Here is a 15,282-nt window from a genome sequence, read left to right as displayed (position 1 = left end):
AGAGAGAATCACGCACAGTTAAATAGAAGAAAGTTTGGAAAAGAACTATTTCATGTAAAATGAAAGTAACTCACCCATTTTCCTCTGAGGAAACCTTCAGCAGTGGTGTCCTCTCTGTAAAGCAAGTGTTTTTTGACCTTGGGCTGAATAATTTAGAAAAATTGAAGTGATATCTTTGGAGGGAAAAAGACAAACAGTCAATTTGCATTACAATGATCCTCTAAGGTTCTATACAGTATTTTGCTAGTATCTAACTAGTTAAATTCTCTTTAATAATGGTGTTCATGTAAATTAAGGTTTTTGCTAAGTTCAAACTCCTTTATAGTCAAGGGGGACTTGACTAAACAAAATGAGAGAGATTTGTCTTATCCTATAATTGGAGTCTAAAGTAGTCAATGAATTTCCGTCTGAATGTCAGAGGAACCATAAACAGTTAACTCACACTTCAATGCTTACATTTTAGACACCTAAATTTAAGGCAGACAATTGCACTGTAATATTAGTGAGGTGAAATTCTTAAGGTAAATAATTATATATTTTCATATAAGTTTATATAAGTACACTACATAAAACATTAAAATAACAGGATAGTTTCTGTCCCACAGAAGTCATTTGACACATGGATAACCAGAAATCTACCAGTCTCTAAAACAGCCATCTCACTCTTTGTATTAGGGAAGAAAACTTTTTCTGAAATTAGTTTTCTCTTGGAAATTTCAGCAATATTATAAAAGTCGTGTGGGGTAAACTAAAAAAAAAAAAAAACACACACACTTTGAAGGGCTAAGTAACATCCTCCTTCCAATTCTATCCAAGGAATTACTACCCATCTGAAGTATGGAACTCATATCATGCATACAGAATATAATTAAACTTTTAGGAATTTAATATCCTAATGCTACCCAATTAAAATAATACTAAGACTTGGTTTTGGGCAACCGTGGATTATGACAGCTACCACCTTTGTGGAAAATATCTTCCCCCTTTGTCCCCGCCATTTAAGTCTGCAAATTCTCTGGCCCACAGAATAACCGTGCACCAAAATCCATGTCACTCTTACACTGATAACTGTAGCTCACCAAATCTGAAATTGAGAGCAGAAGCAATAAAAGGGCACCACAGCCTGAGCAGGAGAGTCAGCCTCCATCCCTATTGTCATAGGTAGCTTCAAGTTCCTCATTCCTGAGGCACAAACCCTTCAAAACACTTTCTCTCAGGTCTTGGTCCTGGTGATTAACCAAGTAATTAACTGATAGTAAGCTGTGTTTTGCCACTTTGCAGTTTAGCATTGCTAAGAATCTTTTTTCTTAAAATATAGATCTCAGAGCTTAAGAAACAGCTGAAGAGAATCCATTGCAATCAAGGGGGTCTAGCTTTGGGACACATTTCTGGGAGAGAGAAACTCACTGAGCCATTAAAGCATCTGTACGACCTGGCTCTTCCAGAGACATTTTCAATCATAACAACCATTATTCAGACACACACAAATGCATTTCATTCATAACTTAGGCCATCCACCAGCAGAAAGTCCCAAAGAGATGTGCTAGACATACAATCAATACACAGCTTAACTATTCCTGGAGATGCTTAGATATCATGGGCACAGGAATTCCAAGGAAACCTTAAATGTCATTTACTGTTGCTAGAATTATAAAATCACAGACTACCAAATAAATATTCAAGGCGAAGGGTAATACAATCTTTTAAATATAAGACCAGTCCAAAGAAAAGGGTATGTATATTTAACTTAATATCACAATGGAGGATAGTCAAATTACTTGTAATGTGTAGAGGTAAGTGTGAACTCAGACTGCGTAAAATTAAAACCTTCAGTTACTGCTTCAGTTTGCCAGTTAGTAGTGATCCTCTGTTATCATTCAGAAGCCATGTTAGGTGTGTAGCAAATGGGTATGGTTATTTCAGCCTTGAGTGGCCATGACTCTCATTCAAGCTCTTTTGTAAGCACTGCATTTGCCATCTCAGCAAAAGAGAATGTAAATGTTAGAGAAATTGAAGTATCTGGTACCTCAGGTCAGAAGTTAGACAGATTAGAATTCAGGTGCTAGGTTGCACTGACACTCCATCTGTGAAGAGATGATTACTCACGAGAGATGATTGAAGCTATTCAGGCATTCCCTTTTTGAAAAAGGAGAAAATATCACTCACACCAGAAGTTTAAGCAGAGAAATCCCTATATTTTAAAGCACGTGCTAATCTAATCCTATCATAGCCTTAGATGTAAAAGCTTATCTAGAGCTTTTACAAAATCAAATATTTAAGGGCAGTGAAAATACTATCAGAATTTGAAGTGCAGGCTCGTTGAACATTACTGATATACTTCTGGCTAATCCTAGCATTCCACTACATTTGAAAATTGCATCCAAAGATGACACATTTAATAAAAATTCTAATGGTGGACAATGAATTTATATATTCAGAAATGTAACTCATATGAAGACCGATTAACTGTTTCTGCTGTTAAACAGAATAGTGCCACTTGCTGCACAAAAAGGGGTTCCAAAAGGTATATATTCTATATTGCTCTGATCTCACCTTACATTGCACATGCCATTAACCCTTCTGGACTTACTTTTCTGCTTACATGCCCACTCCTAGGGCGTGTGCAAATCTAAGATTAGTAGACAGAAATCTTTCTACAAAAAAATTCCATTCTCTTCTTCTAATTAACAGTTACCAACACTGCTTTGGGTTAGATAAATATTTACGTAAACTGACAATTCTGTTTCTATTAAAAAGCAAACATATGGGCACAGACAATACAAGATGCTGCAGGATTAGCAGGCAGTAGCACTCTCCTGCTACTTGAGCAACAAATACCTAAAACCCAGAACTTCTCACAATTTCTTCTCCAATAATCTGAAGGGTGCAGTGAATATTCTACCTTCATAGTATCACTGAAACCAATGAAGATGTGTTCAAGTGTAAGTCCCAAAATGCAGATTATTCTATCACATAATGAAGTCATTCCCTTTCTCTTCTGAACAAGGCCATCCTGCTCTAGGCAGTGACCGCTTTCCCTGCCAGCAAAGGGCTAGCCACAGATTTAGTGCACCTTCACTCACAGTTGGGGCCACACTGCCTCCTCCCAGGCAGATGGCTGGCATACACATGGCACGCTGCAGGCCGTCCCATGGGCACCAAGGGGCTTAACCAATGAAATGCAAGAAGCACACGATGCAGGGCCAGAGCAAGTGTGGACAATCCCCACCCTCAGGCACCAGCCAAGGCCAGTGCCAGACGCGCTGCCACCACAAACCTGCCATGTCCCTCCCCCAGTGCCCACTTCTGTGGGGAGAGCAGGGCAGACACCTCTCACACCACTTACTTCTCTCACGTGGAGGAAGGAAAGCAGGGGACTGAGCAGTGGCTCATGGCGTCTCTGTGTGAAGATTTGCTTGGTAGCCACATGCAAATTTGTAAAAATTAGTTTTGAAACTATTTTGGACCCAGTAACTAACCCTTGACTACTCAGCTGAATTATGGATACTTGTTCAAAATGCTCAAAACTGGCATTTTGTGTAGACATACTTGAGTGTACACACTTTCAGCTGCACTAGAGACATACCAGAGTTGACATATTCTGCTCTGTATTCCAGAGCACAAAGTCTCCATCACTAGTGTAAATAAGTAACCGACGTGCTGAAGGATAGCAGCAAATGCAACCAAAAAGAGACTATAAAGGTATTGGAAGGTGTCTGAAGGGACTGAACCCTAAGTGACGAATCCAGAAGGATGTTTAAAGACATCAACCTCACTTTTCTTTGTGCATTTGTTATCCCCCCTTACTGGTATCGGTCTTGCCACCTTTAAATGGGACTACAGAGTTTCACCGATTGCTAAGAGTGGCCAGTTCAGTAAAACTGGAAAAGGTCTTCAGATAAAGTGAAAACTATTAGTACATGACAACATCAATTTGCAGACAGTAGGAACACATGGACAAGAATAAGCAGCAGGAAACAGCCAGGCTTGACAAAACGATAGTAATTAGAGGAAAAAGTAGAAGAGCCTCAACTCCCCAGTGATGTGATTACTCTAATTAGAGAATGACAGTAATATAAACAATAAAGCTAATTAGAGTATAAAAGAATCTCGACAGCAGAAAGCTCAAGAAAAGTTGAAAAAAATATCATGAAAGAATAGCACAGATTATAAAAATGAGACTGATCCCTGAATGGAGAGTCTAATGCAAGTGCCTTTGTGCCTCACCTATTCTACAGAGGCACTATCCCAGGATTTGGTTTATCCACTTCATTAAAAGATAACAGAGATCTTCTGTGAGTGAAACCTAGGAAGGCCAAAAAGACCCTCTGGCATTAGAGAAACAAGCGTGCAGTGGTCAAAAAACTATCAACATCATTCTAGGTACTCCTCAGCCCTGCAACTGACTAGCAATTATGACAGCACCCAAGTAATTCTTCCTGGAAAAGAAACCACTGTGATACATTTCAAAAGGTGGGACCAGTATACATTCTGAATGTTATTTATCTTCACAACTGAAAAAGCTTGAAACTTAGCATACCTACATGCTAGAAAGGAGTGCAATCTATCTCTGCTGAGCAATTCAGCAACATCACCAAGGAGCTAATCGCCAGTTCAAGTCATCAGCCTGTTTTATACATAAAATATTAAAAGAGGCATGAAATACTTGCATTTTTATATGTATACTTTTGTATGTAGGTATACATATAGATCTCCACACAAAAAAATTAACATTCCCATTTCACTTTCATATGAAAGCAATAGGAGAAAATGAAAAAAAATTAACACATCTGTAGAAACACTTTCTGAGTCACCATTACAGTCACTGGGAAAGCAACTAAACAGTCAAAAACTATAGAAAAAAGTACTTGACAATGACTTCTTCAATGACTTGCAAAGCACCAGTCACATGGAAAGATCCATGTTGCATTGATGTTAGAAAAAGAAGAGCATGGCCTATCACCTGCACAACCACAGCTCTGGTCACATTCATTCTCACATTTGGTACAGCTAGTCCTGTTTTTTTAATCAAGAGAAATCTTTCAAACAGAAGATTGTGTTCTTAACCACTTGGCTACTGCTGTGAAAGTAGTTTATACAGATTTTGGCTCTCTCCATAGGAGTATAGGTTTGTTCTGAGGAAGTATGTGGCTTTTGAGCTGGTTTCTTGCAGTCAAAGTCATATTTTCCTATCATTAACCTTTCAAGCAATTACAATTTCTGACTGTTTCCATAGTAACCCAGAGGATCAACCAGCATCATAGGAGAACTGTCAACCTCACAAAAAAATAGAGCAGGTTCTGCCAAGTCATAAAGGTGTCCACAGATGAAACTCTAGCTCTCTGACCAAGTAGTTGGAGAAGGATCCCATCCACAACATCTAAAAAAATGATGGTCCAAATGCAAGTTTAGGACATGTAAACAGAAGCTTCCTACAGATGTGCTGCAGCTCCTAGGCATGAGCAATGTTCAGGCTTTTTTGATGATGCTTGTACTTCTTCTGTACAGCTGTACAACAGAAACATAACCTCCAAAACTCGCTCATACAATTTAAGGAGAAGCAGGCTCCTTCTGCCCTCCTGGCCACATGGAGAGTATGGGGAGAGCAGCAGGGAAATGAAAGGGGTGTGAGAGACTCCAGCTGTTCCCACTGGTAGGCTGACGATTCCTCAAGCATTACTCAGTGTAGGTGACTGAAGAGCACTGCAGGTTCCACCTCCGACAAGCCAGTATTTTCCATGAACTGCAGGTGATTATTTCCAAAGTTGTCAGTGGACTTAGGATCAAGTCCTTTGAGAGAACTCAGTTCCTGCCAGTGAGCACCAGACTTGCACACATACTGTGTGAGCACTGACTTTTCAGGCCTTTCCTAGTATGATTGTGCATTACATTTTAAAAAAGAAAAAAGAAAAAGAAAAGGGAAGATGTTGTTGTAGGAATTGCTGTACAGCAATAAACAAGCTTTCAAGCCCGAATACCCTAAAGCAGAAGACACCACGAGAAGCAAAGATCCTACAGGAACGTAAGGAATGCTGACCCAAGCTAGCTGGCAGACACTTAAAATAATTCCTAGGCTTGGCTGGAGCCTGTTATTTAGCCTTATATCGAAAAGATTAATCATGCCATACAATGCATTCAGTTTTCACTCCCTATAATAAAAAGCATACATTTTAAACATCAGTTAATATAATGCTTCATCTGCCATATGCTAAGTCGTGCATGCAAGTATCAGTAAAAGAGCTATTTCTATGACAACAGAAAGCAATAATTCTCACTTCTACAGAACGGATTTGGTCAGAATTGATGAAGAGGTGAATGTGCAAGCATATATGCTGTGCAAGAACATCAAGAATTTTGAATATAACTTACTGAAAAAAAGGAGAAAAAGGGTTAGCGTGCTTCCTTGAGTTGGTAGTCAGTAAAATCATTACAAATGTGAGGTTGCCCCTGAATGAAAGTCCAGGAATACAATGGGGATTATACATCCGAGGGATTATAACAAAGTCAGTAAAATTTTAGGCAAAGTTTCCTAGAAGAGAAGACCTGAGTTAGAATATCAGAGATGTAATTAATCATGCAGGAGTCTGGTAGCAATTGTAGGACTTTAATTTGTGAGTTTTATATTTTTATTTAGCCTTATTTAGGAAGCACCAGGTCACATGTACTGAACTAATTGCTATCATCATAATTGTAAACAAGCATGCACTAAAATTAAATTGAAAAGCAGAGAGGTTTTTACTAGGAAAAAAACAACCAAACAACAACAACAAAAAACAGCAGTATTAGACTGCATCTTAAAATACATTTCTCCACTCAGATTTGGTACTTGTCAGTATCTAATAAAAATCCACTTATGGACAACGGTTACATGGTACAAATTGAGCATTCAGCTTTTAAACATTTTAAAAGCAATGTTGTACTGTATACTAAGCAGCAGTATGCATACATCTATGATCATGATCTGTATGTGCCACACACAGACACAACACACTGTCATGATGTATCTTCAGTGGCAGCACATCACAGGGGAACTGTTAAGACTACCCATCACAAATGAAGTATGGCCAACTGATATACTAAGAGTCAAGGGAAGGATCCAAGTCTCCAGAGCTCATATCTCTAAACAGGCTCCAGACATTTTCTGATGACTGCTTTATGTAGTTTCAACTAAATCAGCACATGACCCCTTGACCCTTTAAAAGCATGCACCATTAAGATGTCAGAAAAATTTAGCAATGAAAGCATTACTTAATACAGACTGATTTTTCTCTCTGACTTTCCTAATTTTCTCTTAGGCGGGACTGTATAGGATTCCCCAGGTGATTGCAGCACAGGCGCTACCTAACAGCAGGACACTAGACCAGGCACAGCCAACTGGCAGGGCTCATGTTGAGAAGTACCTTGCTGCAGCCAAGTCTCCAGGCAAATTAAGAACACGCATAAGAAAGGTGCAGTGAAAAGTGTGCTGAGCCTGACCAAGATGGAAATGGGCCCTTATACAGGTCCTACATAACATGCTTCCTTCATTCACTTCTTCAAGAGTATTGATGAGTTGCTGGATCTGGGGTGGGGGAGAACGTGTCCCAAAAGAGGATGTGCTAGTGGTCTTGCCTCCCTTATTTGTTCCATATTCTGCCATTCAAAAAATTACGGCAATTCTAAGTTCAGAAACAGCTAAGCAAATAGAACATTTCCTTTTTTTCTTCTTTTTTTAATCAAATCAGGCTTCGTAGCATTATCCTCCAGGACTTCAGTGGCTCCTTTTCCTCCAGATTCTTTGCCTGCCTCTGTCAGGGGATGTCACCATCAGGATGTGATTAACTGCTTACAGAGACCAACACCCCTCCTGACTGGGTGAGGCTAAAGTAAGCTGCTCAGAAGCTGCTCCAGCTTAATGTAAGAGGACTAAGCTTTTCCATACTTTCTCTGCCCTGGTACCAGGGTGCCACAAGGGCTGGGGTACTCAAGGGAGGGAGTAGGGAGCTGAGCGAATAACCACCCTTTGAAGGACTGAGCAGTTGTGCTAAGAAGATATAGCTGCTGTTCCCTCCTCTCCATTTTCTGCTCCAGCAAAGAAAACTGGAAAGCAATAGGAGAGAGCAGACAAAAACTGCAGAGAGTCTGAAGGCGAAAACATATTTCAGGAGTAGGTGCTGCCAGCACAGTTTAGCTGTTGGTGACTGCCAACAAGCTGCAAATTTGAAGTAGGCAGCAGTATTGGGAGTGGTCCAAATTCCCCAGACTCCATATCTCTATGGATCACATAGATAACCTGTTATGAGATATTATTCTCAAATGCTGCAGGACACATTGAAAAATGAATCTGCTATATGAAGGCAATTTACCAGCAACATTTTGAGCATGGCTGCACTTGTAATACTGTAGCATATTCTGCAAGCATGGCTTTTAAATGCCAGCATTTCTTTTTGGCATTCACTACCAGCTTTTAGTTTAACCAGCTCTGACGCTAACTCCAATTGATGACAAATTGGTGGGGGGGAGTGTTTCTAAGTCTGTGAGGCAGTTCCAAGAATCTCAAAAGCTAAGGAAGTGGTCACAATTTATGTTTTAAAAACTTTTTATCTGCCCAGACTCTCTTATAGAGGCAGATTTGTGGCACTGGGACGAGGGGAACATGAACAGAAGGACAGCTCTGAGGAACAACTGGACATTGTGGCCATCTGGGCACAATGTTATTCCTAATCCATGTAGTGATATGACATACTCTCAAAAACTTTGGGGAATATACGTTAAAGAATGAAGAGTCACTGTCAGACTGGCTGAATTTACAGATGAATGGAAAGGAAGCGCTGTTAGAAGACCATTGGCCACTTCCCTGATGAGAAAATACTTTCCTACAGAATGATGAGACAGAATTATTTTGATACAATTTTCCTTAATCTAAGCAATGTACTGACAAGCTGCCACATGTAATTATGCTTCTGGCCTTGCATACTCATATAATTTTGTTTCATATGCCACTCATTCCAGCTTTGGAGACTGAAAAGAGTAATTAGGGAGCTATAGTTGAAGATGAAATCATAAAGAAACTATTTTTCTTTTTAAAGCTTTTAATTAAGAATTGCTGTTCCATATGCTTCATTTCAAGAATTTGGAGAGAACTTTAATCATACCTGTAACCTTTAGAGAGAAAAAGTAACTTTGTCACTAAAAACAGAGTGCCTTCATTGCTTAAAGTCAAAAAAAAGCCAGGCGGGTGACAGTTGTACAAAAAAAACCTCTCATTAACAATGTGAAAAAAGTGTGACTGGCTTCTGTGCCTGGAGAGAGGTGGAAGGGGCACGGGGAGAAGAAGGAAGCAGGCCACAGAGTGGCTTAAAATGCTCAAGTTCCTACCAAATCAAGCTTTGTTTAAAAAAATATATGCTGGATCCCAACTATTGTAACCTTTTGGGGACTTTTATTTTGTCCTTTGGTCACTATAAAATGAAATGCACAGCTGTGCTACCTTTTAATTGAATAAGAAGAGCTCAGGAACCCAGCCTTATGTTTGGTAAAAATTTGGGTTCTCAGAAGTTATTACATTATAACTCATTTGTCCTTTATGCAGATCCTGATCTCAGCAGATTGCTCAGGACCCAGCATAAAATGCTAAAATTCTCTCCAAAGCTAGAGCTTGAGACACTACTCAGAATAGGCAGAGAAGAAACAACAGTTGAATTTTAAGATTAAGAAATCATTTAGAGGGGGATACAGCTATTATATACTGAAATAACAGTATTAAGTTGATAAAATAATGGGTATTTTCTCACTATAAAGGAAGTCCTTCTATTATATTTAATCTTTTAACACTTTTTAATTATAATGGAAGTATTAGATTTCCTTTTCAGCCTCTGGCTGAGCATAAGTCATTAAAGAAGTTATTCATGTAACTTTTGCCATCTAAAAGTCTGGCCTAGGATAGTTAAAGTCCCTGGAGATAGGGAGAGCTCTCCAAATCATATTCAGCCTCTCCATCCATCATCTTGACTAGTCAAGGAAACTGGATAACTAACTTTGAGATAACAGAAAGATTTCTATGCTAAATAATATATAAAGCTCACACCAAACAATGCCTATATTACAGTGTGCAGATTTTTGTGCCTCTTCTTTCATGCAATTTTTATTTGATATCAGACTAAAAACTATCTTTGGTATAGATTTTTCACCAGAAAAGTTATTGTGTTGATTAGAAATACAATGAACTATGGACAAGTCCTTCCAAAGATGATTTCTTCACAACTTTCTAACAAGCAGTTTGAAATAGAGAGTGAAGCCAAGTCACTGGTCATTCCATTCAGCTTTGAGTTATATCAGAGCTATTTTTAAATTATTTTAAAAGCAGTGAAAAACCCTGAGGAACAAACTGAAGAAACTAGACAGAATTAAAACCTAGGTGATGATAATACACTATTTGCTCTTAACATTTGGAGAATATTCCCTGAAATAATTCAAGAATAAGTCCAGTTTTGTCTCTTAAAGATGTGGCTCTTCCCCATAACAACTCTTCACCAAGAGCATGGCAGCATATTAACATAAGTAGTTTCCAAGCCTCAGGAAATTCATTTTACAGCATTGGGTTCTATTTTGCTACTAGACATCTTTAAAGGACTCAGATATCTATAGGGACCTCAAGGCTACAATGTCAGAGAGGGAGCTATCTAATTTATGTAAATAAGCAGGTCTAAATCATAGATTTCTGATTCAGCGCAAATGGAAGAGGAATTTGAAACACAAGATCTGAGTCCATAAACACAGCCAACTTAGATTTTCAAAAAAATAGCAAGGGTTGTAAATTATGTATTCCAAAGAAATTCTGTGCAGAGTAGCATGCAAATGTATATTCTGCAAGTCTCCCTCCAAAAGCAGGGAGACTGATCACAAAAGAAAAGAATAAGGACACCACATCAGCTTGCTTTCCTCCTGATTTAGGCTGTAATCATTCTCCAGGTAAAAACATACTACTCTGCACTAAAAAGCCAACAAAACAAAAATATGCTTTTCAGGTTCTTATTTGGCAGATGGCTTTGTCCTAGCAGCACAGTTATACTATACGTCATATTTCTTGATTCAGTGAGGTATTTCTTTACCCCCAGTCACACAGATGCTAGATTATCTCAGCTCAGACACTGTGTTCCCTTTGGCCCTTACAGAATAACACTTAGGTTATTCTGTAATCACACAGAAATGGTTTTGCTCCATCTTGCTCCTGACGTGACATATTCTTGATGAGGAACACTGTAACATTTGTTATGAGTGTTCTATAAATGAGCACCCTCCCAAAGCTAAATAAGACCTGGACATTGATCACCACAAAAAAAAAGTAGGAATCCGCTGTGCGGATAATAAGTCTTCCCATGCACATGAAAATTTCTGTCCATCCAAACAAGAGATTGCATAAATAAAATCTCACCCTGTTCTCCAAAAGAAAAAGAAAATGGAAAAGGAAAAGAGTCAGTGCTGCTGACTACAAAAAAAAAAAAAAATTCTCCAGCAAGAGATTATCCACAGAAAAGGGGAAACCCCATGCTGATATAGCCACCCATTGCCATGAGCCCTTTCTGTCTTCTTCCCTTTATTAAGGCTGAAGGCTCCAGGCTGCTATACAAAGAGATGAAAAAAACAACAGGTCCTTAGAAATGAATCCCATTAAAAAAACAAGAAAGATACGACCATCTCCAAAAGCAGAAAAATTGAAATTAAGAATGTCTTATTGGTACCATCATGGCAGAGATGCAGTGGAACACAGAGTTAATTTAAACAGTTAAAGACAGAAGAGAGTTTACCCATGTTGGGTTTTTTTTTTCAAGGAGATGTATAGTGCCTGAATAATCTATTAGTTTTCAAGTAAAAACATCACTTGTTAACATTTTTAAAAGCTTGGGGGGAAAAAGGGATTTTCATCAAAAAAAGCAAAGCTTGTCCTTTGCTATGTGTTGGACCAGACAGTTACACAGCTATCTGATTATAAACTTATAGGGATCAAAAAGGTTCAGTGCTCTTGAGTCAACAGCACCGCCAAATAAAAGAAGCCTGAAATGTACATCAGATGCCTGACAGCAGCTTAAAAGTTGGATCAAGTATAGTGCTAACGAAACACAGCTTCTCACATAAATCTTTTGAATAAAATAACTGCAGAAACTGGCACCAGGACAAACAGCTACTGCACTAACAAACGTCTTTTTAATATAGTCTCCAAAGGCAGTATGCAAAAAGCAATGATCGGTAGGGAGTGAGATGGCAGGAAAACTGAGAGATACTCTGGCAACATGGAAACAAAAATGGAAAAAGAAAGGTAAGTGGATACTCCAAGCAGAGGAGCAGTGAGGTGAAGCAACAAGAAAGAGCACGAGATGAGAGAAACTAAAATGATCAGAGCCAGACATTGTTCTTAGAAGTTGTAATGTATAGATAGCTCTTCTGCACCTCCAGAATCAACATGGAATAATGGTTGTTTCTCTACACAAAAATAACAGCTTTAAAGCCCAAATAATGGCATTACACTTGAACCACGGCACTTAGGTGCCACAGGTTACAATTCCAAAGAAATGTTTTAAAAACAAGCACCAAAAATGATCTAGGAGAAATAGAGGTCCACAGAACATTGTCACAGAAAAGCTTTCATTTTGTACAATTTTAGTATTATGCAATGTGAAAATTAATCATAATACTGGAAAAACAAAAGCCACAGGAGTTATCTCCTCCAGAAGCATTAGGAAAAAGTGTCAGCTGGACAGAAAAATATCATAACACATGGCAGAGCTAAAAGATCAGATTTTAACATAAGACAAAAATGTATAGCCATATTAAACTAAAAAAAAGAAGACCATTGATTTAGCAAGGGAGCATGGACTCCATCAGCATCTGCTCTTCATTCCAATAGGCATGTTTAGAGACTGTAATTCCACAGCAAAAGAGGAAAGAGCCCAGCACAAGGGCAGTTTGGTTTCACAGACCAATCAAAAAATAAGTAATGCTGGTGTGACCCTTTACTGAATATTCCATTTCTAATTCATTTACCCTGAATGTGGAAGATGGATATACAATTCCCTCTCTGGTCTGAGGTAGCCTAAACACATATCTCCCAACTTGCAAAAAAGTGTATGGACCAGCAGGCTCCAAAGCACTCTTATTTTTAGTTTTGTTCTTTCACTTTTCCATAAATAATGAAACATCCATTGAGGAAAAGAACTGATTCAGGTATTCTGTTTTCTCAGTCAATTTCCTGATAATCAGCACTGTATGAGCATCTTTTTTCCTCTTGCTCCTTTTTTCAGTGACTATGTTGTTGAAAGCAGAATGGGCTCAAGGGAGAGGAGAGGAGGGATTTTTCAGGATAGCATTTTAGTTGCTAGTCAGGGTAGTCAGGCGAGGGCTGGGGTAGCTTAGTTCATGTTGACTATTTGCCAAAAAATACTGGCCCGACCTCTGCCCAGGACTGGCTGCTGGAGAACTGCTGCTAAGCATGAAGCAGGGAGAGGAGACTCAAACACAGATGGAAAGAGCAGAATCTGGAAGGAGAGAGATCAACAGTAGAAATATTGAGAAGGATGAATGCAAGCCCTTGCATTTGGCTACAGAAAGACAGTGGGAGAAGCTGAAATACGGTGTGAAGGGGTGGGGGGGGTGAGACGAGCATGTAGTGAAATTTGGAATGAGTTAGATAAAAGCAAGTTAATGCAGTAGCTGTTAACCAGACTCTAACACGATCAATCCTCAGCTACAATAAAATGTCCTAACTACTCCAAAAGCTGCAGTTAACAAAAGAGGATGAAATTGTGGCTCCCTAACCTTGAAACTAGCCAGCAGAATTAATGGCACTCTTTACTTCCGCTGAATGCCTTGCGCTGGTGCGTACTTACTGTTCTATCTTTCAACTAAAAAATAAAGCATGAAAGCAGGATAAAAACAAGGAAGGTCATCATACCACAAAAAATAAAACTGCATCACAGAGGGTACAGAAAGATGCCTTTCATGCCTTTCCTTCTTGCATACCTTACTGTTAGATGTTTTAGACTGTAGTTCTGCTTGGTGATAGAGATGTGTTTCAGTTTGCCCAGCACTTTAAATGTCTCTTCTATTAGAGCTAATTAGCATCAGAGTGGTTCATCCTCTTGTATTAGAAGCACAGGAAATCATTCTCAACCATGGCAAAAATATACCAGGGTAGAGTGGTCATACATTTAAGAACTGAAGCTCATGTTCAGTTGAACATAGTTGATGGAAAAATAGGTAAGTGCAAATGGAAGAAATTAGCTAGTGAATTAGAAAAAAAAACCAGGGTTACAGTCTGGCGAGTCATATGGCTTTTTTCAAAAACGGCTATTCATAAGGAGCTCAAGTGATTTATTCTCTGAAATACAGCAAAGACTGATAAATGAGTCACCAAAATGTTTACAGACAGTGACCAAGCAAGCAATTCTCTGTTTGATAGGTACCAATGGGACTGCAGGGACAACCTGGAATAATTGTGCTGATGGATCATCAGGAGTCAGTGACTACGTGGAGCTCTGTCTGCTGCAGGCCAGAGCTAAGCCAAGGACAGCAGTCCAGTGAGCTGGAGCGAGATCCTGTCAGAATTGGGTACATTCCGAATTAACACTTTTTTTGGGTTTTTTTTTCACTTTGCACGTTTTATATGTTTTCTTTTGGAGCAGGAGTATTGGCAGTTACACTAACTCACAGCTTTCAGAAATGCAACAGAGGATATTGACTCACTACTGGCTGTGAATTAGCAATATTCAGAAGCAGCTGTGAAAGGTTAAAAGTTTCGCTAGTATTTACTGAGCTATTCCGTTTCTGTCCTCATCAGTAAGGACAGCAAACTCAGTCCATCTACATTCACTTCTTGGTATCGACTGGAATTTTTGTAAGGAATCCTTTGCCTAAAGTGAAGTTCTACTATTTTTTTTAGTATGGAAGCATTAATGTCATAGAGCCATGGGGGTAATTATATTGAACTGGTATGTGTGGCAAGGCATTGCACTCGCTGTTTGAGAAGGAAGTTATATACTGTCAAGGAGTTTACTATAAGAAATGTAAGCCTGAATTAGTACACTTACTTGAACTGGGTAGGTAAATGTTTTGCAGTGACCTCAGCCAGCCAGTATTGTGGTTTTATGTAGTTTTTTTCTTTCCCATTGCTTGAAAAATAGAGAAATAAAAGAAGCTTCAAATATACTTGGTCTCTAGTATTTCCAGGAGTGATAGGAGTAACACTACTTCCTCAGCCATGTCAATGACATGTGAGCTACAATCCTCTTTAGGAGTTTATTGACAGCT

At 38.9% G+C, this 15,282-nt stretch overlaps 1 protein-coding gene across 2 annotated transcripts in view; it reads right to left on the bottom strand.

Annotated features, from left to right (window-relative positions):
• The window catches only part of OCA2 (OCA2 melanosomal transmembrane protein), a 217,772-nt gene that overhangs the window by 161,093 nt on the left and 41,397 nt on the right, over positions 1 to 15,282 (bottom strand). For both annotated transcript variants that reach the window (XM_026103160.2, XM_064501789.1), the window contains exon 4: positions 75 to 173. In XM_026103160.2, coding sequence (XP_025958945.2) covers positions 75 to 173 — 99 coding nt within the window. The remainder of the gene's footprint in view (positions 1 to 74; positions 174 to 15,282) is intronic.

This window comes from Dromaius novaehollandiae, chromosome 1 (genome assembly GCF_036370855.1).
Source record: "Dromaius novaehollandiae isolate bDroNov1 chromosome 1, bDroNov1.hap1, whole genome shotgun sequence".
Lineage (NCBI taxonomy): Eukaryota > Metazoa > Chordata > Aves > Casuariiformes > Dromaiidae > Dromaius > Dromaius novaehollandiae.
Note: the sequence above shows the minus strand (reverse complement) of the source record. Positions and strands in the feature narration are given on the sequence as shown.